This window comes from Hippoglossus hippoglossus, chromosome 17, assembly GCF_009819705.1.
Source record: "Hippoglossus hippoglossus isolate fHipHip1 chromosome 17, fHipHip1.pri, whole genome shotgun sequence".
In the NCBI taxonomy this organism is placed as follows: domain Eukaryota; kingdom Metazoa; phylum Chordata; class Actinopteri; order Pleuronectiformes; family Pleuronectidae; genus Hippoglossus; species Hippoglossus hippoglossus.
This window is the reverse complement of record NC_047167.1, coordinates 4,002,265-4,028,505: the sequence shown is the minus strand read 5'-3', so window position 1 is coordinate 4,028,505 and position 26,241 is coordinate 4,002,265. Positions and strand designations below refer to the sequence as shown.

The 26,241-nt window shown below is 41.0% G+C and overlaps 1 protein-coding gene and 1 long non-coding RNA gene across 2 annotated transcripts in view; both read left to right on the top strand.

Annotated features, from left to right (window-relative positions):
- Positions 1 to 26,241, top strand: part of LOC117778781 — a 346,339-nt gene that overhangs the window by 107,680 nt on the left and 212,418 nt on the right. The window lies entirely within an intron of this gene.
- brinp2 (bone morphogenetic protein/retinoic acid inducible neural-specific 2) overlaps positions 1 to 26,241 on the top strand; it is a 220,918-nt gene that overhangs the window by 71,775 nt on the left and 122,902 nt on the right. The window contains exon 2 of the mRNA XM_034614569.1: positions 17,397 to 17,861. Coding sequence (XP_034470460.1) covers positions 17,464 to 17,861 — 398 coding nt within the window. The 5' untranslated portion in view covers positions 17,397 to 17,463. The remainder of the gene's footprint in view (positions 1 to 17,396; positions 17,862 to 26,241) is intronic.

Below are 26,241 nucleotides of genomic sequence, written 5' to 3'. Positions count from 1 at the left end.
GGTCCAAGGTTGTAATTTTTTTACGTTTGAAATCTAGGCTCAACGTGCAAACACCAGCTGATTGCATTACAGCTGAGGTGCTGAAGACAAAGTGCGAGTGACACGTGTTGAAATTGCACTGCCTGCTGGGAAAGTGGGAGGCAGAGGCTTTGCAATCGGCCTTGATTAAGCATCACAACTACAAGCAGGACAGTTACATTGAGGAATATATTTCTGTGATGACAGGGTCAAAATGCACCCGACCTATCATACTCAGCCCTGTGGTAATGGGGCAATAGCACGATGCTTGACCCCCCATAACTGTCACGGCCCACACAGAATTTAAACAAATAGAACAGGCAGCCCACACACACTCACTCACACACCGGCGATTGTGCCCTATTCTTTCTTAAACTATGTGCCGGGACCTACAATATTTCATGGCCCCACCTCTGCTGGAGTTGCCACATGGTACTAGCAGCAATGAATAATGAGGCTGCATGGGACCCAGGGGATGGGATTACATTTTTCATTTTGTTTTAGAGCAGATATAAGTTTTAGGTCCCCTGAATTATGCAGTGGATGCAACACTGTTTATCAAAAGCTCTCAGATATAGAGGTTATTTGAGAGGACAAAGTGTTGAGAACAAAGATGTATTGAGATTTGACATCAAACTTTTTTCCCCTAATGATAAAAGAACGAGGAGGAGGAGAACGGATGCTATCTGGCCCATAAGGTTGCAATGAAAAGAGCTGGTATTTGTCTGGCCATAGGAAACTAGAATCGAGCAAATACGAAAAATATCTTCACAAAATAGCAGAGTGATGAAAGCAGAATGTAATGTTTACCCATGGTGACTGCTCTGGTTCTACACAATTAGTACATCAGACATTGTCTGGGCCGAGGAAATATAAGAGACAGTGATTAAAATCAAAGCTCGGATTTGTGCCTGTGTTATGACTGCAATGCGAAGAGGGATGAAGACAGTAAGCAATATGCCATCTGTGGTCTCATGCAGCCTTACCACTGAGGAAACCTAGCAAAGTACGAATTTGTAAAAACAAATGACTGTTTGCAAAACCATTCCATAAAGATCGACTGTTCAGTCATAGCTTAGCAACTGTAACCAGGAAGACAGGCCTATAAAGCTTCACATTTTTTGGATAAGCAAAGAGCGATTTGCATAGTTAGGACTTTTCCAGTCAGTGTTTGCATGTTTGACTCACTCAACAACTTAAAAAATGTATTTTGTTCAAATACACTACATTTGAAAGAAAGTCTTGTGTCTTGAGTAGCGGACCTGTCCAGCTCCATGTTGCATTTGGGGGAAGTTAGCAATCCAGCCCAAAGTCTTATCCAAGAGAAGTATTACGTTAGCTGAAAGGAATACTGAATCCTCATCCTGAAAACATTTTTTGTAACATCAAAAGTGAGACACCTTTTCAAAATGAAAACACACAATACGTAGTGAAATGAATGGAGTATGAAAAAAATCCTTTGTTATTTATGTCTTGACACTATTATATCTACAAACTATGTCTTAGGTAGGAATAAGAACTGTCCTCTGACACCCCCACTGCCACTTCAGAGCCCATCAGAGCTTTATAAACCTTGTAAACTTTGTTTTTTTTACACAAGTATTGTGATCCTGGTGCAGTGCTGGTGCTGCTGGTTGAGATGAAGGAACATAAACCATCTAAGTTCCTTTTAGGAAAGTACACGGTGGTCAGTTTAGTAACTGAGTCATGCTGGCATTCGTTTGGGCTCTCCAGCACTTTGTTGTCAATGTCAGCCTTGGGAATCCTCTTTTTTGTTTATTCAGACTTTTATTCACTTGTGGTTTTGCACTCCTCTAAAAAAACCTAATCAGCATTCTATGAGGTGGATTTTGTTCACCAGCCATATTGGTTAGGAAACAGTCAGATACTGTCAATGTGGACGTTCTGCCTTGTGTCTTCTAGTCTCCACCGTCTGTTGTGCTCTATTTTCTGCTTGTTCTTTCTCATGATTTGTGTCTTTTCTTGCTCAATCCTACAGGAGAACTGTCATGTGGGAGACCAGTTCTCACAATGAACATTATTCAAAAGTAATTTTTATTTTAAGGCATAATCACCAATAACCAAATGAAATAATCATTTCGATTTATTTAGATTTTACTAATTTAGCAGACACCTTTATCCAAAACGACTTAAAACAGAGGGACATTATTAAAGCTTTAGATTGGTAAGAGACCTTGAAGTAAGTACTAAGTGCTAAAAGTGTTGAAGAGAAGGTCAGAGAGAGCACAGGAAGTGCTCAAAAAGTGCTTGAAACTCACAATTAAAAGTTGTGACTTATAACTTGATACACCCAACCTATTTGCCTAAGTCAAGATTTGTATTTAGAGAAATCCCTCATTCCCTATTGTTAAAGAGACACTTCATGTTACCCTATCCTATCATACCAAGGGGCTGATATATTTGGGTAAAGCCAGGGTGAGTGTGTGGCCTCGCAATTATGACATGTTAAAGAATATTATGTTGGATATAAAGTCAAGATTTAAATTCATAAGCAGTGGAATTATCTGAAGTAGGGACCTTACATCAGTTCATACGTTTATTTGAATACAGTTATGATCAGATCGCTATGCAGTGCTTTGTAACTCGGTGCCATGAAAGACAATTAAGCTTATTTAACTTCATGAAAAGACAAGAGCACAGCTTAACGTTAGGGTGTTATTAACCTTCTCTGTGATTGGCCGTCATTTCATAGGTCAAGCAAAGAAACTTCTGTATGATTAAACTCCGGCTGAGCAGCTGTGTGGGTGAGCGCTGAATGAGCATAGCTTGAGAACAACGCTTGCGTCTACTGCCAATGGCTCTCAACCTGCCTGCTCACTACTTACTGAAGATGAATGACTTCTAAGTGGCCATTACTTACCATGTGAAATGGCCTTAAAAGGAATGGCATCGCCCTTGTACACATAAATGTGACCAAACGCCATAAAGTCGTCCTCACTTAAAAAGGAATCCATTATATGTAACGAAATATGAGCTCGAAATGAACTTTTGATCTAGCGGCAAATTAAAAATCAGGTTTACGTTACACAGTTTAGCATTTTAAAGGTCAGAATGCAAATCAATTATGTAGAGTAACAACATAGAAAAATAAGAATGTGTTTTCGTGCAATTTCAATAAATAATAAATAAATCTCTTCTAACAAATGATTTGTCCAATGAACTAGAACAGAACATTTCCTGTAGTTATAACGTATAAATACTCCCTTATACAACTTATAAAATGTACTGAAAGGTGACCTATTATGCTTTTAATTAATTTGAGGTCATATAAACTGTTGGCTCAGTAGCATCCCATGAGATGAGTTGCAATGTGTGTAATTACTCTATAGGTTTCCCAGGCAACTAAAACCATGAAGCTAGAACAGCTGTGTTGACCATGGTCCACCTATTACTGACCTTGGGTTTAGTGTGATATCATGGTAAGATGCTCTTCATTATCTACAGCCGGGGTCATGGAAATGCCATTCGATTTATTTGGTCGTAAGCCACGCTGTAGGACGAATCAAGACGCTGACCTGATGACGGTATCTCATGGAAACTTGAAGTCAAACCATGTTGTTAGAATTCTTCTAGAGGAAAACATCTTAGTTAAATTAAAATGATAATGCATCCTAAAGTTCTCTCAATGTTTAACTAAAAAAACATTTTGGTGCTGCAGGAAAGAGATCAGCAAAACCATAAGAAGACATCATCTTGTAACCATGAATACCTGCAGAAATGTTGTCAGTTAAACATGGAGATGTCTAGGTTTTTTTAAAAGGTGGAGGTGGTGCTACAGGAAATGCCAAGGAACATCAAGAAAGGCATTAGGATTCATCATCTGGGGACCAGGAATATCTGTAAAACATTTCAGGGTTACCCCTTCATTCAACATTAGGATATCTAGGTCAAGTCCAAAATATGACTAGCCAATAGACTGGCATTGGGGTTAGGGTTAACCTGACCCCCATACAACTATACACCTTCCTTTTTTCAGTACTTGCAAAGGTATTTTATTCAAAGTACATGTAATGTTATCACATTTTTTACACCTGTGATTAAATGCTGTGACTGCTGGCAAAAAACTGTACTTTCACTATTTGATAGGTCAATTTAAAACCATAATTTATAAACTGATCATGAATTATTCACGTTAAACCCTAAAATGTGAAGTAACTAGGAAATCAAAGCAAAAAAGTACAATTCTTCACCTTGAAATATGTGCAATGAGGTATGAGTATCTTAAATTTATTTTTCTCTAAAAAACCTTGTAAATCTCCCACACTTCATTCTTATTCACTTCAGGTATTGGTGAATATACATCTGCATCTGGTCACAGCAGCCTGAAATGTGTGCTTTCCTTTAGAATGTTGCCAGCTTCTCTGGAGTATTGATGAAGTATGTGTTTGGCATTGGAATTACTCCATCTACGTCCATGCTACTGTGATTCTATGTAGACTTGAGAGATTTTACAAGAGGAACTGTATATCAAAATCATTCTAACACTATGGTTGGCCTGTTAGCTCACACATGGCTTGTCTGGAAATGCTCTGAAAGGCCACACGTGCTTGTACCAGCTCAAATAAGAGCAAAGTGTTCTTTTACATGACCCGAGATATCCAGTTAGTATCGCTAACTATTCTAATAGTCTTATTAATAGTCACATTAGTGATCATTGTATTAAGAGCTTAATGGATATTGTTGATGGACAGTGCTTTGGCAGCTTTTAGTTGTGGCTGGCCTGAAAAACAAGAAACCAAAATAGTAATTACTCTGCAATTCCATTTGAGTAACTTATTGGGTAAACGACTGCCGGAGGACTTTTATTCTATTTTCATAGTCTGGAATGAGTGCATGTGTGTAACAGAGCATGAGATGCTCTGTGTGAGTAGCAGGCTATTCAGCACAGTAGTCTCTCCTCTGGTCATGGCTTTAACTTGTCCTTAATGTGTCACACACTTAGGCAGCTTTTAAATGCTGTAAGCGACCCTATCCAGTGGTAAATGTCCTGCTTTTTGTTTGTCTATAGATTAGCTTTAAAAGTGGTTTGCCCTCGGCTACGGCTAATACCTCCCATTTATAGTTGTTATTGTCAACTTAGTGGTATTGACAGATGGCAGAACTGACTACACAGCTGATTAATGGATGCTGCAGGGTCAACACTGTGGCTGCTGCCGCTTGTCACGACAGTAGCAGAGCCGTTACAAATGTTATTAGAGTGACAAAGTCACTGCGGCTTCTGAAACAACACAAAGGGATCTACATTAATAGCAATTTGAAGCACCTCCAAAATCAATCAACCTCAAATCAACCTTCAAACTAACATGAAATATGTCATTATCTATCGCCAGCACAATAACAAAAGCAAATAATTGCACAAAATCTATCAGCAAATTCATCTATGAATGAAAAGCTAACCCCTTGACTCCAATATCATCCTAATTTCACACTGCACTGGTGCTTAGTTAGAATGTGTTCATTTCTATGTCTCTAAGAGACTCCTCTGCACAACTGGAATGTAGTCACTGTGCATCCACAATAAGCTCCTAAATGGATATGTGTTTGGTTGACAGTGTGGCACTGGATATATTCTGAATCAGCTCGCCCAGGATAATGTGGGTGGTCCAGTTATTATCATGATGACATTGTGGCTGGTCAGTGGTTTTGGTCAAAGCCCTTTTGTCTGTGTAATAGTGGGAATGATTATAACAGCTACATTTGGACCCGTACTAATTGCATGGCTGCCCTAATAGCCTACGTGGACAGACTGGTAAGCATATGATGGCTCACAAGGGGCCCGATGCTCACTCAATTATCCCCCGACCGTTTGTATATGTAAAGACTTAACTCGACTGTGGATGGTTTCTCCTTGGAGCTTGTGGCCATCGTCGGTGAGCTCACTGTCTGTTGTGTGGATGCAGGCAACCGCCGATTATATTTAGCATCAGCTTGGGGTAATCCAGTAATTAGCAACTATGATACCACCATGTTTGACATTTGAATTTCGCTTTATTATTTCTTCCCCTGAGCTTGTGTAGTTGGACTGAAGCTACCCAGGCAGCCAACCTTAAGGTGAATGTTGCTTACATTTGGCACAATGGGGAGATTAAATGAGGCGTGGAAACAAGGGCAAACGGTCTGACCAGCTTTTTTTTTTTATTGGTTTGTGCAAATACTAAATGTTTCCAGCTGCATTGACAGATCTATCCCCAGCCATAGTGAGGCGAGTGACACAAGTTACAAACACCTCAAAAATGGCTACTTAGCAGACACATACTGTAGCAGCATCGCAATTATATGCAATATGTGTTTCTGAGTCGCCGACAAATGTTAACTCTCCTGTTAGTTCCAGTTTCCACCAACTCATGGTAAAAGAATATCTGTCTCTTGAGCTCAGCTGAATAGTGCAGCCCCTTCATTAGTGAGCCACCAACTTTGTCTGTGTGCCACCCAGTGCTGGGCAAGCTGCCTGCTGTGTTTACAGCACATTATGCTCTTTTGACAACCGCGTTTGTTCTGAGCGATTTCACAAGTGCTTTGAAAGTCGGAAAGCAAAGTTTGTCGACTGCAAAGCCAAGAGCAGGAATATGGTAAAGGCTCTCAACCGCTTAATGCAACTGGAAAACTCAGCGGTGATTCTCCTGGGCTCTGTTATTACAAGCAACACCTCTCACATTACACAGTCACTTGACACCTATGTTTTTTTTTTTAAGTAATTACTGAAACTCTCAGAAATAATTCAATTTAAATATTAAAATATATTTTGCTTGTGTTCAAATATTTGCAGTTTTTCCATTATCCTACTTATTTTTCTTCTAGGCAACATCCCCCTGAGTGACCACTCAGCATAATTACCATGACTCTAGGAAGCAGATTGTTTGTGCACACGGGCACATTGGCATAAATGAATCTGATGTATATTCTAAACATACAGCCTCAGGTACGCCTTCTGTATATTGCTGCGTGGTGCACTGTAATTGGAGCTCCCCATCCCACACGGCTCTTTCAATTACCAGAATCTGCTTTCTGCTGTTGCTGGCAGAATATCAGCCGAGGCCCGGTTCACTCTGTGTGGACCTATTTGGAAAGGATTAAGCCAGCTAGCAACTAATAAAGGAGATGTTGCAGTATGCATATAGGGACTTTATGGGGCTGCTTGACTCAGGAGTGAGCAGCTTGTGTAATTATCAGGAGAAGGGATGGGAGCTAATGAGGGAGGGAGAAAAATGCTGCGGTGAAAGAAGGGGGGAGGGAATAATGGATGGGTGACAGACTTGGAAAGAGAAAGGGTGGGTTGGTCTAATGTGGAGCTTTATAAAGAAGAATTATGTCCAATGAATTGCACTAAAAGATTCTATTTAGAAATAAGAAATTACACACAACGTGCCTCAGTGGTTAAACTCCTTAAAATTGTGAGTCAATGCCTTTTTGCTTGTCTTTCAGCCACAAATTAAACATTTTTGAATATTTTCAACAAAAAAAACATGAAGGGATTTATTATTTTCTTCTTCTTCAAAACAAAAAAAAAGAACATATCCGCGGGACTGTAATGCTGCAGCACCAGTTGTGGGCAGGTAATCAGAAACTTGCAAATGATTGCAATGTTAAGCTCCCTGCAGACCAGTATTTCATTATTTATTGAAGCTGTATGAGACTGAGAATGGGACTGTAACATGGCAGCCTCCGAGACCTGCAGGCTGCTGGGGAATTCTTGTCTGTGTGTTTCTACCTCCTACTTTACTGCTCAGACTTATGGTGTTTTCAGATGGAATCTATGGGAGACATATTAGCGGATGATTTACTTGAATGCTAGTCAGTCCAATAAAGGGAAAATATCGATTTTTCTTATGTTTATTACGTCTATTTAGATAATGTGGATTGCAACTAATGATTGTTTTATGCTGTGGGAGCATCATGGCTGCCAATGACTCGAAAAGGCAAAATAAACTCATCAAAAAATATTTTCCTAGGCCATGTAGCTGTGAGTCTAAATTCATCAGAAAATGTGAAAAAAAGGAAGAGAGAGAGAAATGCTCTAACCAGTTTGAAGAGGAGTCGATCATTTCCAATGATACAATGCTACAAGCACAATGCAGCATCAGAATTATAGGAATTAACAGTGTATCAGTCACAGAGGCCATTTTCCTGCTCGGGTACTTTTGATACTCTCATTGCATTTCTCAATTCATAACGGTGAACTTTGGATAACACAGACACTAATTCCTTTAGACTGTACTTCTCCTCACTCATCTCTTGTTATTGTTGCAGTATCAGTCAGTTTATATATTCTTCCAAAACTGTTCTTTTACACAATATGCAACATACACTTTATAGTAGATATTATTATTATTATAGGTTAAAATAATGTAACATTAATGTTTTTTTAACAGTGACTTGTCATTACGTGTTAAAACTAACAATTCAAGCGATGTACCAACCATGTTGTGTCCTAACAGCCGTGATGTGTTGGGTTAATATGACTTTCAGCAGAGAGCGCTGCTGATAGGCCGTTGTTTTCTTAATTATCAGCTGGTAAAGATGTTAACAGAGGTATTGATGGGCCTTAATTGACCATATGGCTGTTTGTTTTGTCTAGCTGGAGTTTGGCCAGAGAATGTACTGATAAGACACACACACACACACACACACACACACACACACACAGAGACAGACACAGACAGACAGATGGATGCAACATGTATTGCATGCGCACACATATACACACACATTCTTGTACGTAAATCTTAGTGAGGACACTCATAGGCATAATGCCATTGCCAGCCCCTTACCCTAGTCCTAATTCTAACCCTAACAGTCAAAGCAAGTCTTAGCCCTCGAACAGGCATTTGAAAAAGTGAGGACCGGCCAAAAAGTGGGTTTGGCCGGTCCTCTAACCTAACCCTCCGTAATGTTTATACTCAAAATATGGTCCTCACAAACCTACAAGTACACACACACACACACACACACACACACACACACACACAGGGAGCCAGCTCAGCATATAATTTGCAGGGGTTCTAGTTTCCAAACACAGCCCTTCAGTGTGTGTCTTCCAACATTATCGGCATTATGCTGCGCCCTGACATTATTGCTGGCTCTGCTGCTTCTTAATCCAGTTGTGCTTGTGCGTGTGTGTGTTGTACATGTGTTTCTAAGGGGAGGGGGGGGGGGATTGGAGATCTTACCACCTGCTTGTTCAAAGACTCCGCCTTAAGGCCCTGTAGGTCTGAGGGGAAAAAAACAACGTGTAATCGTGCCTCTCCCTCTCTTTTCTTTCTAGTCAGATGCACCTTCATGGCCCTTTTTGTCACACTCTTTTAATTGCATGACGTCTTTTTTAATCCCTAATCATTCTGATTTCCGTGGATTGTTCACAAGGTTTTTTTTTCCTGCACAGCTCGTAAAGCGAAACTAAAGCCACCTCTGTAGGTGGAGCCGACACTTCCATATCATCTCTGCCTCATAAAATATTGATAGCTACATAATGATCAAAAATGTTTTACTAATTTCTTTGTGTTTGACAACAAGTTGCCTTATCCCGGCTCAGTTGAAGTCACTTAATTTGATGCACACAGATTGCAGAGGTCTATAAAGATTTATCCAGGGTTGTTACATTGGGCCTAGTGTGCTTCAGTGAGTGGGCACATTTTGTGTCCCAGTTCAGAATATTCACAGTCCAATGCTCTCCCCAAACTGACAGTTATCGGTTTCAACATTTTTAATTATGAGACCAGTTAAACCAGATCATGAATCTTGGTTGATTATTGTATTCATTCTGCTGATGACTTGAAAGTCCTAGAGCCATTTCACAATAGAATAAGCAAATGTTGAGCAAATATTACGCTCTGCAGATATAACTATGTAGCTGTGCATGAAAGCTTGAAATACTGTCAACTGCAGCCAAGAGCAAGGGTGTGTCAGAGCAGTAAGATGTTAAAAGAAAACTGCCATACTTATATTAAGTTATATTACATTAAAAGACACAGGCACACACACACAGAGGCGAATCATGTTTATCTGTGTTCTGCCTGAACAGGTCAACATGTATAAGACCAGCCACTGGTCTGTTAATAGGTCCCCTCAGACACCTTGTCGCTATTTTTATATATATATATTTATATAATCATAGAAAAGAAAAAAAAGTTCTATAATTTGACGGTGTAGATCTACAGACTAGCATCTCTTAAGAGAGACCAACCTGGGATTTACGGTATCCTGTAGAGTTGAGAGAGCACTAGGAGCATAACAGACTAATCCTTGTAAGAGTTGGTCAGTGTTTTGTTAGTATCTCCGTACCCAGGCACATGACAACAAGTCCTGTGTGTGACTTGAGACCCAGTCAGGCTCCCAATATCTCCACTGACAGTTGATGGCAATAATGTGCACATTTATATGCAGTAAAATGAAATAAAAACAGTGAAGAACATTGCTAGGAAGTAAACAAGGATGTTACTTCATATATAAAATACCATGCGTTTAAATGTTTTATGAGGAAAGAAGATCATGGAGCAGGTTTATTAGGCAGGTTTATTATGACGCACACAGTGGGGGTTGGACAATAGAACTGAATGTAAACATATCTTAAAAAGATGGGTGCGTGGAGAGCCCATACCTCAACTAACCATCTGTCTTGCCATGTAAAGAAAGTGAAAACATAACCCTGGATCCACCTGTGTAAAGAGATCTGCTCCTTGGGTCATGGCCCAACCCCTCACCTCTGCACAAAAGTAGATTTTGAGTAATTTTGCTGAATGACAGATAGACAAACAGATGACAATGACATCATCTCCTCCTTGACAGATGTAATAAACGTAGAAAAACTCTACAAGATACCTTTTAACACTGTGGCTGCTGTCTGATATGAATCAATGTTGGTGGAAACAATGAGACAGTGTTCCAAGGTGGTGCCCTATTCTGTCCAATCACAGCTGATATTTACATTTTAATGATTCCAGTGGCTCAGATTGAAAACGATTCCCACATTGCCCAGTGTTTTTTGTGAGCATATGTTCCGTAGACCCATGTTATGTTTATCTCCTTTGTGGATGAAACTTCTGTTCCATTCTCAGAAGAGATCTCGTCTCTAATGCCAACCCTGTGTGCACACAGCATATACATTTAGAAATTGAAATACCTAAAAAGTTATGTAGAAAAGACAAAAGAACTTTCTCGTGTGTTTTTAATGAGCCACTGGTTGGACCAGCTCATATAGAGCCCTCTTTTCTCTCGTCCTTTCCACCACATCAAACCTTTGAGCAAAGGTCTGGCATCCACTTTCTACCCCCCCCCAGCCAGCCAGCAGCCTTTGCTATTCACACCCAAACCCTAGAACACATCTAAATGTGGATCTGAGTCTCTGCCATTCCCCCCCTGTCTCTTTGGTCTCTCCCTCTGGATCCACCTGTCTCTCCTCCTGTCGCTCCCTCTTAACGTCCCTGTTTGTCTCTCTTTGACTGGCGTCCCGTACCGTTAGCATCAATCCTCCACTTCAAACTTTCGTCCACCTCTCAGTTCTCTCCTCTTTGCCACCCCCCCCATCCCCCCTCAATCCAAGCCTAACCTATGTCTGGTGGACCTGAATCGCAAGAGGGAGAGGTGGGGGGGGGCGCTGAGAGCAGGTGTGCGTCTGGCTCGCTATTGCTGCTGACTCGCATAAGCGCTGAGAGTTGAGTGGTGAGCTGCTGGTGCTGAGGAGTGCAGCTGGCCTCTAATGCTGATGGACCTCCACCTGCTCTAATGTTTGCCAATGGCCCGGCCAGGTGCGCACACACAGACACACACACACACACACACACACACACACACACACACACACGTACATATGCACAGATTTGTAGATCCGCAGCTACAAGCCGACATGAGGTTCATAGAGTCACACCCAATAAGGATTCCCAGCTGCAGTAATTGCAGTGCACAGATATTGAGCTGATGAATTTTGGAGCAGGTTTATGATCTGTACGCTGCCGGAAAATGAAAATAAAGTTGTATTTTCTTACTTGTAGTAGAAAAAAAACTAGGACAGCAGCTTACCCTCATAATTCTCTGCCTTTCCAACTTGAGCACAAATTACTTTGGGAAGTCAGGAGGTCGCCTTTGGCCCGGCCACTCTGCAGCTGGGTGGGAAGTTTAAGGGAGGCAGCTCTACAGGGAATGAGCTGCACATTTTCAAGAGCCATTTCCCCTGCTCGCTCCCCGTCTGTCCCTCCTTGTTTCCCTCCCTCTCATTTCCTCCGTCACCGCTCTCAGCCTTCCTGATGTTTCTCATTTCCCTCTTGTCTTCCCCCTTTTTTTTCTGCAAACACAGTTAAACAACTTGCGCCTTACTCACGAAGCCTAGTGAAGGCGCTGGGAGAAAAAAATCCAATAAACATAAGCCCCGGGTCCCCCCTTGACTCTACTGTCGTCTCCAAGATGTTATTTAAGTGCGACACATGGTCGATTTCTTCCATTCCACCTGGAAGACCTCAGCTTCTCCCCATCTCCAATATGGATTTGAAATGTCCGTGCCATTTTGCCTTACCTCCATCTCCCCCGAGCTGGGGAGGGAGAAGGGTAAATACACAAAGGCTGTGTGAATAATGCAAGGCGAACATTAAATGTCAAGGCTAAAAATTCACAATTTCTCTCTTTTGTCTCGCTGGCATTCGCTGGCATGTTTTATGCATTTTATAATTAGTCGGGGGGTCTCAGAGGAGAGGAGGCCTGGCAGCTATAGGGATTCCTTATTTCTGCGAGAGGTGCGTTTCAAGAAGTTACAGAACTTCATCTGAAAGGCAAATCTCACTCTGCCTTGGAACGGAAAAGGAATTCATGGTTAGATCGTTATCAGCCCGAACATGTATGTGGCATGTTTAGGTGTGTACATGCATATATAACTATTTATTTATGTATATGGTATGCACTCAAGGTCTTTGCTTTCACTTTCAAACCAAGTGGCTAAATAATGACGAAGCAGAGGTAGAAGGTTGTTACATTAACACAAACCGTGTTCGGCTAACAGGTCAGGGTGTTTGATTCGGCATCCATCCAAACCTTTTAGGGTCGAAGGGGGAGCAGGAGCCAATTCCAGCTCACATAGGGTGAGAGGTAGGGTACATCCTGGGCAGCTCGCCAGTCCATCCTGCAAATGTAGGGTTGCCATTTAACTTGACCAGCGTGTCTTCAGAGCGAGATGTACACACAGTGCACCACACCGAGAAAGACACCGAGGCACGGGGAGAACATGCACGCTCCACAAAGAAAAGCCATGCCAGCCGGGAAGGTTTCACGCCGTCTTGCTGTGAGAGGACAGTGCTACACTGCACCACCGCGCCTGTGAAAGATGGATAGATGGATGGATAGATAGATAGATCTGTAGAAACGTAGATGGGTAGATAGATAGATAGATAGATAGATAGATAGATAAATTGATACGTAGAAACGTAGATGGGTAGATAGATAGATAGATAGATAGATGGATAGAGGGAAATTTAGGCATCTAGTAGCACACAAAACAGTATAAATTACTCAAGCTATACAAAGTTGTGCATTCGACTAACATACCCTGTAAATCATGGTACATCATAATAAAGTGTATTTTTTAAAAAAGTACAAAACAGTGCAACTTAAAAAACAAAACCAGGGATATAAAAAATATATAATCAAATAAAGATAAACATAGTCAGTAATGGTGACAGTCTGGCAGCCTAGTAGTATAAGACAAACAGAAAGTAAAATTTTAATTTAGCATAAACAACTTTTATCTCTGAAATTGTAGCAGATTAGAAGATCTTTATATTAATACGTTTTTGGAAAGTAGGTCATTTGGAGGTAAAAAGTGAATTGATAATACAATTTTCCTAAAGATTGCATGGCCTTAAGTATTATGTCCAAACCTGGTATTTCAATTAAATTATAGCTTTAAACAGGCTTTTTCAGTTACCTAAGAACATTTTTACAAACAGTACACTATGATATGCAATTTCGCAGCATTTCAGACAAGAAATGTTTTTCTTGTTGTTTCATTCTTGTTAGCACTTTCTTGGCCTTGGATGTGTAGCTGTCTTAGAATATCATTTGGTCTCCTGCCAGGACATAATAAAAAGTGAAAAAAGTAATTTTTTGTAATTTTCATCAGCCCTATACAGTACATGCAACAGCCACTGCATACCCTCACATTCATCTACGGTTCCTTCCTGCACTGAGTTGCATGAATACATTCGTTTGACGGATGACTTTTACTAATTGCCTTCTTAAACTGCAGCGTTCTCCTGGTGCAGCGAGTGAAAATGAAGAAAGCAGTGCTCTGAGTATTGTATTTTCATGTCTGAGCCCGCATTTATCCACCTGAAATTAATTCTCTAATTTGAGTGGAAGATAAACAGGGAATACTTAGCTTCCCAGCCCACTTAAAGCACCTTCTCCACTGCTCTACATATCCACTCTGAAATGCTGATTTTTCCCTGAAGGCTCCACCCAGCAGTCCTGCTAGTCATTAACAGGGAAGTGAAGAGTGTGCCTTGACTTTTTTGTTTTTTAGGGCACTGCAAAGTCTGTTTCAAAGTGTCACCTTAGAATTTTTTTTTTACTGCAGTGTGCGTGTTCGCCTGCTCCGTCTAAATAAAGGCAATGTTCTGTGGAGTTGGCTGGGAGACGCGGCTCCTCACACTCGAGCTGCGGTGTGATTCGCTAACACCGCTGCTCTGTGTGGAGGCAGGCGATGGCATGTTTCTCAAATCGCAGTATCAAGAAAACAAAACGCACGAATTTTGCACATTCTCCACTCAGAGCTGCCTGCAGGTGACTTTCAGTCATTCAGAAACTTTTAATGAGCTCATTTCACTTTTGTCCGTTGAGAGTGTGAAGCTGAGCTGTGTTGTCTCAGGGTCAGTGATCATACTTTATGTAGTATGAAGATGCTCTTTTGTTTGATTCATGGACCGATAAACAAAGCTTTTCATTTCATGTGAGATTTGATGTTAGCCATTAATTCATGCACACACTTTACAAAGCCATCAAATGAACACACGGTGTGTGAGGCAAACTTCAGCAGCACTTTTATAGAAACAGCTTTGCCAGTGTATGGTACGTGTCTGGCTCAATTTATTTTATTTTGCTGTGTATAAACTATATATAGATGTAAGTTCACATGACATGACATGACTCCTGATCTGGAGTCTTAGGCTACATCCATATGCTACTGCGTTTTCATTTGAAAACGGCGTTTTGAACCTGAGATAATCTCTGTTCACCTGAGCGTTTTGGCTCTATATCAGTTTGAATCCTCATCCATACTAACTTGCCTGAAAACACATATCAAATGACCACTCATGTACACTGGGCATGCGTGTGTCGGTGTAAACATGAAGGCAAGTGTGTCATGGTCAGGTCCTCCTGGGACTTGGGAATTGTCGCAGATTGTTTCTATAATAGCTCATCTCTTACACATGTAAGCAGGTGCATCATTGTAAAATGCAGAATTTAACTGCACAGCAGTTTTTAGCAAAGACGACAGGATCAGCAACACTGATGTCCAGCTTGCATTCTATACTGGTAGCCAAGGCTGGTTGGTAGCCAAGGCGGATGTTTTGTCATTTGATAGGAGCCTGATGAATCAGGAAAGGTTATGTTATAACAAAAAAGACTCAATCAGCAAGCAGTTGTGAGTGTGTGCGTCGTGGTTTCCAAACATCTCAATTTCTGCCGTCCAGACAAAAAAAATACCTAAACCAGGGCCAGCAGCGCTCCGCATTTTTTCCATTTTAGCAACTCTAAAACTCCAGGGATGTGGAGGCCAGGCGTATCTGTAGCCGGGTTAATGCTTTTTTTAAACAAAAACATATTAATGTAGATGTAACCTTACAATACTTTTGAGTTCTTACTACATGACTGATTGGTGGCGTGTTGTCACACAAACAGTCTTTCTCCAGGAGGAAGAGGAGGGGCTGAAATGCTTCTGTGACTGGCTGCAGTTGCCGTGGTTTTGGTGATTTGGTGATGTCCTTGGTCTTTTTTCAATCAATGGTCCCGTCCTTTTTGTTTCTTTTTCCCTTCTGTTTTCCAGTCGTTTCTACGAAGTATGTGTGGGAACAGATACTCAACTGCTGCACTGGCTGCATGACAGCTTTCATTGACAGATGAATAAGTACTTATTGATTGTTTCCGTCCCTCTTTTAAAATCATTTGAACCATCTATTGATGGACTGAAATTAAATTTGTAAATTTGATTTCATGATTCATCTTTTGATCTAATCTAATAATTAATTACTTTACTTAATTTTATCTTTGTATTTATACATTAAAAATAATTTGTGAACAAGTTTATTAATGCCTGTTTATTATTTTACACTTATTTATTACCAATAGAAGGCTTTATCATCATATTATTTTATTTTATTATTAATTGTTTTACAGCCACTCACAGCTAAATGCTGGTGTTGGTGGTGCTGTGTGAAAGAAGGAGTAGATATGTGGAGCACTTAGTGCAGAACGTAGATGTCGACACAACTCATCACGTAACAGTAGTTTGCTGGAAATTTGTGATAATTTCTTAAAGGACCTTTTATTAAGAATCCAAAGCATGTAAGCGTATCATATTAAGAATTGATTCAGACACGGGGAACAGCAATTTCTTTGGTTTATTGTGCTTTAGTGGTGCTCATTACCAAACAGATTTATTTTGCAATAAATATAAATTACCTCCATGTGTCCCTCAGAGGAACTGGGGAGTAATGCCAACTGTGATTTGTAGGCTTGACTAACAAAGACGCTTACGGAGATACTGTTGAACTGCATCAGAATTGTTTCCTGATCTGAGACATCTGCCACATAAAAGTGCAAATTGTTCCCGGGATATCAACCAAAAGCACTGAGCTGATCAGTGGGATAAATATTTTATGGAATTAAAAGAGAAAAAAAGCAATTCTCTCTGATTACTGCATTTAATTATTGTTCATGGTTTTATAACAACATGTGTCCAGGATGTGCAGAGGAAACCGTCCATGAGTCCGAACCGACAAGGAGTCATACTGCTACGATTAAATTAAACTAGATAAATATTATTCTGAACTGAAAACACAATGTTTAGACTGCAGAGTCTTACAATCATAACAAACTGTAACTAAGACAGAAATAATTATTTATTCAAGCATGGCACATAGCCCAGTAGGCCCCTAAAAGTAAAACAAGCTGTACGAGACACATAGATATGAGTTCCCTAAATATAGACAGTTGTGATCAAGATCCGTGATTTTCTGTGGTTTTTGGGTAATCTTGTGTGTATAGGGATGAAAGAATGACCTTCTCGGTGGAGGTTAAAATTCTAAACTAAGTGTTTTAATCTCTGTTATCATTGTTCTTGTAATTAACGGCAAATGTTTCTGTGTTTGGTTTTTCAGGCCAGTGGGAGGTGACTGTCAGAAGAAATGCCGGTCCCAGGTGCCCTAGTACATCACCACCGGGACCATGGCAACTCCTTGGCCAATGAGAAGAGAGAGGTGCTCCCATGGCTCTGCCTGCCTTGCTAGATGGTCAGCGTCCTCCTTGATGCTCCTATGGTTGCCTTGGGTGTTGCTATGGCAGCCATGGCCCACCCGAGCTGAACAAGTGGGCGGCGGGGGACACAGCGGGAAGCCAATCCATAGTTCGCTAACGTCTGCCTCATCCTCGTCATCCTCCTCGTCCTCCTCCTCTTCCTCCTCGTCCCCCTCCAGCACCTCATCGTGGGGCTTCAGCACGAGGCAGAGTGGGGGGCAGCTGGACTGGCTGCTGTCAGAGAAGGGACCTTTCCACAGATGTCCGGAGTACACAGAGTTCAGAGAGCGGTTCCAGCAGGGATTTTCTACCAGATACAAGATTTACAGGTAAGAAAGTTCTGCACCCTCATGTATGAGCGCTGTGAAAACAAATATTTTGGCTCCAAAACTAAAGAAATAGGAAAAAATAGGTAAACTGCTTCTACTGAATTACTGTTGAACTAACCTAGAACATGATATGAGGTGAATTACTTTTTTTCTACCTTTAAAAATATTATTCATTACCACTTATGTAATAATTCACAGCTAATAAGCTTTTAGTTGTCTCAAACTGGCTTGACTTAGACACAGAAGTTTCCCTGCTGCCTTAAACTCGTGAACTTGGTCTGCATCACAAGTTCAAAGTTGCATGGTACGTTTTGAAAATATAAAACCTCAAGTTTATGATATGAATCTGGTGACTAATGTGGAAAAAGGTAGATATGCCTTCTTTGTAACATGTTGACACAAGAAAAAATCTGAGCCACTTCGTACCAGGGTCAGAGTCCACACATATATATGTATATTCATACAACTCATCAGCCCTGCGTTATAACATTTTAATCTGAATCTGAAATTTAATTGAATCTGATGTTTCTGAGTCTTTAAACTTTAGATGAGGTGTTTAGCATTTGTTTCCATCAAGTTACAATTATAGCTTTGACTACAGTAAGGAACACCCTTGTCATTATTAAACCATTTGTACCAGAAAAATCAAAAGGAAATCCGTCTGAACAACACTTTGGACTGAGTGTGGCTGATTGGACCACAATCAGCTGACTGTCAGCTGATTGCAGCTGGGCCATATGACTCCTGTGTCCTGCCTGAACTTACACAAAGCTTCATAGTACTGTAAAAGTACATCAAGCATATCTTGGTGAAGTCACCTTTCATTACTATCATTTGAACGGCTCCTTCCAGTTCCTTTATAACCGTGTGGACAAAATGTAAATGTAGGTTTGAGCGTTAAAAGATAAGTTGCATAAATGTCCTTTTCTTCACAGCTTCAGAATAATGTTCAGAGAGGAGTTATTTTAGTCCAGCATTTATGTGGCATTTCATCTTTTTCCAGGAAATGTAACCATTTCATGAGTAGTGAGCATACGCCCACACCCAGAGCACTGGGCAGCCATGCTGCAGTGCCTGGTGAGCAGTTTGGGGGGTTAAGTACCTTTCTCAAGTGTTTATTCACTTCTCCCCCATCCGTCATTCTCACTGCCATCCAGGGATTTGAACACGTGACCTCTTGGCAACAACTCCCACCCAGTACCAGTTCTAAATAACACTAGTCACAGATTTTCATTTTGAAAAACAAAACCCCCGACCAGGCAAACATCAACTTCAAGTACATATCACCAAATAAAAGAAACAAAATGATTCTTACATTGAACTCTCTACAGTTTGAATAATGCAGCACTGCCTCCTAAATTCATCAAATAATCTATGTGCATGAGAGCATGTAATGAAATGCTGCTCTCTGTTACTTTTACTTAAAAACGTATTGTCAAACATAGCTCTTTGTATCAAAATTTGCTGGATGGGTGAAATTTAATTTCCATCGCTACTGCTCGCCGGACCTGTGTGACAGCAGTGTCTCCTTTCTGCTGATAACGGACTGTGTGGTGTGTGTGTGTGAAGCTAAAGGAGACTTTAGATTGCATTTTGTGAATCCCAACAGCTTTTAGTGTGTCCCCTCTTCTCTGACTGGCCTGTCTGGACATTTTATTAACTAATTAATTAGAAACAAGCTGTTTTGGAGATATTTTTTCTGTCTTTTTTATCTCGGCTGTGAATTCATTTTCCAGTAAGCTCGCTCCGCTGCTGACATTCATGCGGACTCTGCTAATTCAACTAAATAAAACATTGTTCTGGAGGTGGATTCTTTAAAGAGCAGCTGAACAGATACAGAGGGAATGGTGAATGTATCGTCTCTGGCAGATTAAAGCAGAACTTTTAAACCTGCCTTCATGTAATCTGTGAAAAGATAAATGGAAAAAAATGGTGTTAATTTTTGAGTCACAGAACAGGGAGATGTGACAGTTGTACATTGTGACTCCGACGCATTTTGCTTCAGTCCCTTTTTGCTGATTCTTTCTCTTCTGAATCATGAGCTCAGCAGGACCAGGGGAAAATGGAATTCAGGCCTTAACTAGTTTAAGGAGCAGTAATTACAACTTGTAATATAAATAATATATAGCAAAGGTTCATTATAGTCATAGAAACACGACTGTCCGTGCAGCCAGCTCTCACCTTTCTGGGGCGGTGCAATTTAAAAGATGTGACGGGATAACGTCCTTCATGACAGCTCCTAACTCTCAACTCATAAAAAAATATTTTCAAATTTAAAAAAAGTCACCTTCTGCAGAGCTGTAGCATGTCCAGGATCCAACACAGTCCTTCCATGTCTTTTATAATCCTGAGACATCAATGCATTAAACAAGACTCTGAAATTCGTTTTATCGTGAAGCTTCAAAAAGAATATTATTCATGAAGAGACGACAGAATTCGGCCTGTCTACTCTGGATCACATACAACGCTGTTGAACACATACATCTAAGCAGGATAATTACTGCAATAGGATGAGTAGGATGAGGTGAATAGTTTCAGCAAGGTACAGAGGGAGCCGCATCCATGTGATGACTGTAAATAATTAATTAATCATTGTTATTTATAGAATGTTAACATTAGCGCTACGTATCTTTACTTATTGTGGTCAGTGGTCATAGTTGGACCCACACAATTCCTGCTCATTCTAAAAAAATGCTGTTTAAATGTTCAGTCCATGCGTGTGTTTGTAAGTTGTTTCTATATAGATCTCTGAAGTGACTTTACAACATGATGACATTAACGTATATGAATGTGTCTATATTTTTCTCTGAATCTGTTTTCAGAACTAACAGTAAATGTGACCAAGCTCCTGAATGTTACCCGCTAATAGGTACACATCAATGTCCGAGAGGTTGGTCTTGTAAGACTTTGCAAATTGATCTGACAAAATGAAGATACAGCATCATGACAACACTGCTTTATCAGCGTTTATGATGAGAGAAAGGTCAAAGTCAACGTCAACACCTTTCTGTATTAATGTCTCCAACGGTGGGGAGATGGCTGCCAGTGGAGCAGGGCAGACATGTACCACCCCTTTAAGAGCTCTCCTGTTTGGTGCAGCTGCTGTACCACGCCCCGATGCTGTCCACTGCACACCTGCAGAACGTCTAAACAACACTTTGGACTGAGTGTATCTTTCGTCAGCGTCCTCAGGGAATAGAGGCTCTGGTTCACCCTTTTCACAGTGTGAGATGTTTTGTGGTCTAGTGAAGGTTGTAGGTGATGTACAGGTGGAAGCCAAAAACAGTCCTTAGTGTGAAGAACCTGACAGGTAGAGATTAGGACTGACGCAAAGGTGAACTCAGCCATCATTGTCATTTATTTCTCGTTTCCGTTTGAGAAATATAAAGACGAGAACTCCAAAGATGCAACTAGATCAATTCTTAGATAGTCCCACAATTCTTAGGGTTGGACACAGAAGTCCCTCTTTGGACAGTGAGTGCAGAGACAGGTGGTTTGTGCCTGTGTCCAGAGGCTGTTGGATGTGTGGTATGTACATGATGCAGTGGAGTCCCTCACCAGCTCCACAGGTCATGTCTTCCCCTGTCACTATTATCATTATTGCTAATTGAAAACCAAATGTGATTGATTTACACTCTATCCACCTACGGCTGCAGTTTGAATTTCCATTTTCTGAACTTGGAGATGTGTATCCTTCCCTTCCTCAGTTCATTAGCTCTTTAAAACTCAAAATATTCTTTTAGAGCATAACTTGAATGTTGTCACGTGCATTTGTTCTGTCATAAACGTAGAGTTTCCCTTATATATTATAATTATCTGTGGCTTCTTGGTCTTGGATGTTGTAGGAGGGGACTGTGACTTGGTTTCAAAAGACTTTTCAAACATTTCCATACGGCCCCTTTTGAAGTGAATCATGGCTCACTCCCTCTCTCTTCCTGGCTGTTTTTTTCTCCCTCTCTCTTCCTGGCTGTTTTTTTTCATCAATAGCAAAGTCAGCTGGAGATGTGTGACAGGCTGGTTTGCATTTATACAGCCACTCTCCGCTGGTGCCTGTTTCAGTTCTCTGCTGTTCCTCTGGTCACTTGGACAGCAGGAGGTGAGACACATCTTCATCAAAAGCTACTTTTATCAGTTCCTCATCCATCAGTTTATTCAGCTGACTACGTCCCCGTGTGCACAGTCTCAGGTGCTTTTACTTTTACAAATACAGAATGACAAGTCTTTTCCTGTCTCCCTCCGTCTTCCTCCCTCACTGCTGCCTTCCCTTCCTCTCACTCTCCCTCTGCCTCCACTTGAATGAAATGGAAATGACAGCATCACTTACAGATGAAAGGGAAGTGAAGTGTGAAATGACAGGTGAAGTTTCCATAAGTGGGGCAGATTGTCATATGACTCTGCTTTTAGCTGCAGGACACTTTCATTGAACCGTGATAAGGCAACATGGCAAACTCCTCCTGATGTGTGCCGCTTTCTCCGAGACAGAAATACGAACTTTTCTGACTTCTTATTTTTGGCTATTTATTTTCTTCCTCACTCTTCCTGTTGTCAACCTCCTAGGATTTTATTTTGTAAAGGTTATTTGAAAAGTCCAAATGTCAGGACCAAACACGGAAGGTGTGAACGATGACCAAAATTACATCCGGCCTAAATAGGTAGTCTCAACTGAATGTTTCGTTGCAGTGTGAAAACCTTTTATTGGACAGTTAATTGCAGCAGCGTTAAACAATAAAAGGAGAACAAGAAGGGCAGGAAGCTCACAGGATTGCTTGCAGTCTTTACATCGGACAATGCAATGTTTGAATGACGAAGACGTTCATTTTGCTGATAGTGATATGATAATGACAGTGACAGTGACAATGAAATTAACAAAGTGAACCTATTTTCTCCATTCAAAGACAAGTCCGCTAACAAACGATGTCAAGAATAGATAGAAACAGCCCACGTAGGTGATAACAACAGGACATACATATATCTACAAAAGTCTTTAGTCCGGTCCCTGCATTTCAATGTGAAACCAGGTGTGAAAATGCCCTGACGCTCTGGGAGTGTCTGCAGCATGTGACAGCTGCCTCAATGATCTGCTGCGTCTCAAACGCATCTGTTGTTGTTCCAGGGAGCGTGTCTGCTGCTGAGCTGCAACATGAGCTGCTACATGTTTGAATACCCTATTTTTTCAAAAAATATAAGAAGGACAATGTACTCAACAAAATGTCAGGACCCCACAGTATGAAGCCGTGCATTTTCTGGTCCTGCAATGAAAATGAAAACCTTGTTAAAACAAATTAATTGATTCAGACAACAGAAACCCTGGATTGCTTTTACTTTGAAACAGGTACAGGAAGTGTTGCAAATATTTATGTTTGTGACATGTTCAACCGGTAGCAACTGTGGTGAAAGGTCATTTTCATTGTCTATTTTGCTCTGAACAAAAGAGTAGTGCAGCTCAAACGCAGGCACCTGAGAGGCTTGTCTCTTGCAGGCAGTGGGGCTGCTCCCACCTGTCAACATAGACACTGAAATGAAAAGCACGTCCTGCGACATACACGCCCACGCAGCCAGTGAGGCCTGGGCGTTCGTCTCCTGGAAGGCAATCGCCAAGCTTTTCTTGCTTGTTTAGGTTGAGTAACTATTTGGAGCAACTCCCTGTTTAATCGGAGCAACTCTTTACTTTAATAATTATGTTCTCATACAATCATCTTAATTGTTTCCCCAATTGGTGCTAGCAAACCCCTGAAATCCCTGCCACGATTATGTTTGGATGTGATGTTTTTAATGAATGAATGCTGCATTCCATTCATGTACAGTATCCAAGAGGCAGGAAGGTGAATGTCCAAAAGACTTGAAGCTTTAAATTATTTTGTGTGGTTCGGTTTTCAACAAAGTCAGTTTGGTTTCAATCAATCAAATTTGATTTGTATAGCCCATATTTACAAATCACCATTTGTCTCATTGGGTTTAACAAGGTGTGATATCCTCTGTCCTTCAACAAGAGTAAGGAAAAACTCCCCAAAAAAACCTATTAACAGGGGAAACGCGTAGAAACCTCAGAGAGAGCCACATGGGAGGGATCCCTCTCCCAGCAAAATAACTGTTTTTACAACATTGATTAGAAGAAACAGTTTGTAACACAATTGAAAGTAGATGGATTGAGGAGTTATTGTTAGAAATGGTAGAGTATGTGTGTCTGGTTTAAGGTTATTGAAACACTCATGGTTTTGTGCCGTAGTCAGTACAAGCAGATGTTGTATGGCAAAATCTGATATTCCAGCAAAAAGCAAATGACATTTGTCGTATGTTGTTAATTACACATCCTGCAAAGCAATTTGCTGTCGCAAATGAGATGTGTGTCAACTGTTACCGACAGACGTCTCTTGAATGACATATAGATGTTGATTCTCTTTCCTTTCAGCAGCTGTTTCCAGTTTGACGCAAAGTAATTGTCAGTTACTTAGTAACCAGTACAGCATCCTGTCCCTCCAGCTCATCCTCAATCAATTCCCTCATCACTTCAGGAAGCTCTAAAAATCAGGATGAGCCCTTATTTCAGACCCAATCCAGCCATGACTCACTCATATGTAACTGCGGTTATGTCAGAATTGAGTGCTGCCTCTCGTCTCTCCTCCGCGCCATCAGAGATTCATTGCCTCCGTGTTTGGGTAGTGTGTGCCTCCAAAGTGCGTGCCTAAATTCCTGAGATTGTTTTTTTTTTCCCTTGTTGATTTGATTGCTGCATCCCCTGCTACCCACAACAACAAAGCACTCTAGTATTTCAGCCAAGGCATCCCACTACGTGCTCCTCAAGACCACTGGCACACTTCCTCTCAGTCTGTATGAAAACAATGACAGTGGCAGAGAAACAAGGCCAGCGGGGGCCTGACAACATGAGCTCCAAGGCAACAGCGCCAAACCCGAGTGAAATGTTGCCTTTTTCCACGACCAGATAAAAACGACAAAATAACACTACTCTTAGCTGAGGGTCTTGAGCATTTTCTATGTGATTGTCTATGTGAAGTTAATTGTTTACACAAAAACCAGCCGATATGAAATATTGATCCTTTGCTGTGCAGTGATGAAAATGCTAATGAATGTAATTCTGAGTGGAGTCATGTGGAACATCGTTCCATAAGCCTGATCAGTGATGGTGGAGATAATGTGCATGACAGGACAGTGGGTAGATGAATGAAGAGACTGACAGCCCTGATCAAACTCGTAGTTCTGTAATCAGATCATAATTATAATTACATGCGCTGGCACCTAGTTATTTTTACATGCGTCATGGAACAGGAAGCCGGCAGTTAGTAAACACTAAAGAGAAAACAGCTCTCCTCCTGTGTTTCTTACTGTACTCCATTGACATTTACTAATGCTAATACTCTATCTGATTATCATTTAGGATGCCGGCGGGCTTCTCTCTGCATTAACTCTCCACAGAGCCAGAGCAAAATTGGCTGCTCTCATTAGCTTTTAATAAGGGGTAATGGAGATGGGAATCCATGTTGGCTACATTTTCCTGGGCTAACCCTAATCCGTTAAATCCTTTAATCTCATCATCGCACTAGTTACATCAGCTGCTACAGCCTAAAACAAGCTCGAAAACTATCAATGGATGAGGTCGCGATAGCTGCACTTTCCTGAGTGTTGGGTATTCTCTCTGGTGGCGGCTGTTGTCTGAGGAGAAATCCCACTGTGCCTCCACATGAGAGGCTGTTTGGAGTCAGTCGATTTTTGGCAATCACATATACAAATTAACTCAAATTAACTATCATGTACTTTATACACAACATGTTTTTTTTTTTCATGTGGGTTTCTAGATAATGCCCTCATCTCCTCCATGAAGGATACTGTAATGGTAGTTAAAGTGATGCTGCACACTTAGTTGAGTTTTTTAAAGCTGTAAAAAAAAATATCCAATGACTCAAATGACCCTCACCCTGATGTAATACATTAATGTTGAACACGATTAAGGTTGAACACGATTCATAACGCCACCTAGTGCTTCAAACTTTCTCAAACTTTGCAGGGCCAATGCTTATTTGGAATCAGCCACTTGGGACGTCATGACATTTGTATATAATTGAAAAATCCTATATTCTAAGGTTGGTGGTCCCTGCGACTAGTGACTGCTCAAAATAAAGCTCCACAAACCTTAAACCAATGCATTGTCTTATATTCAGGGACGTCCCCCATCATCTTCAGCCCCTCGGCCACTGCCCTCTACAGACAGGGTCTAGTTTTCTCGGCACCGGTTGCCTGTGCCGGTGGTTCAAACGCCTCGGGACGTTTGAACCAAAGTGTGTGTGCTGCAACTGGAGTAGTAGCTCAAAGCTAGGCAGTCTAAATAACTTAGCTTTTGCAAGGTAATTTGTGTGTTGCAGGTCTG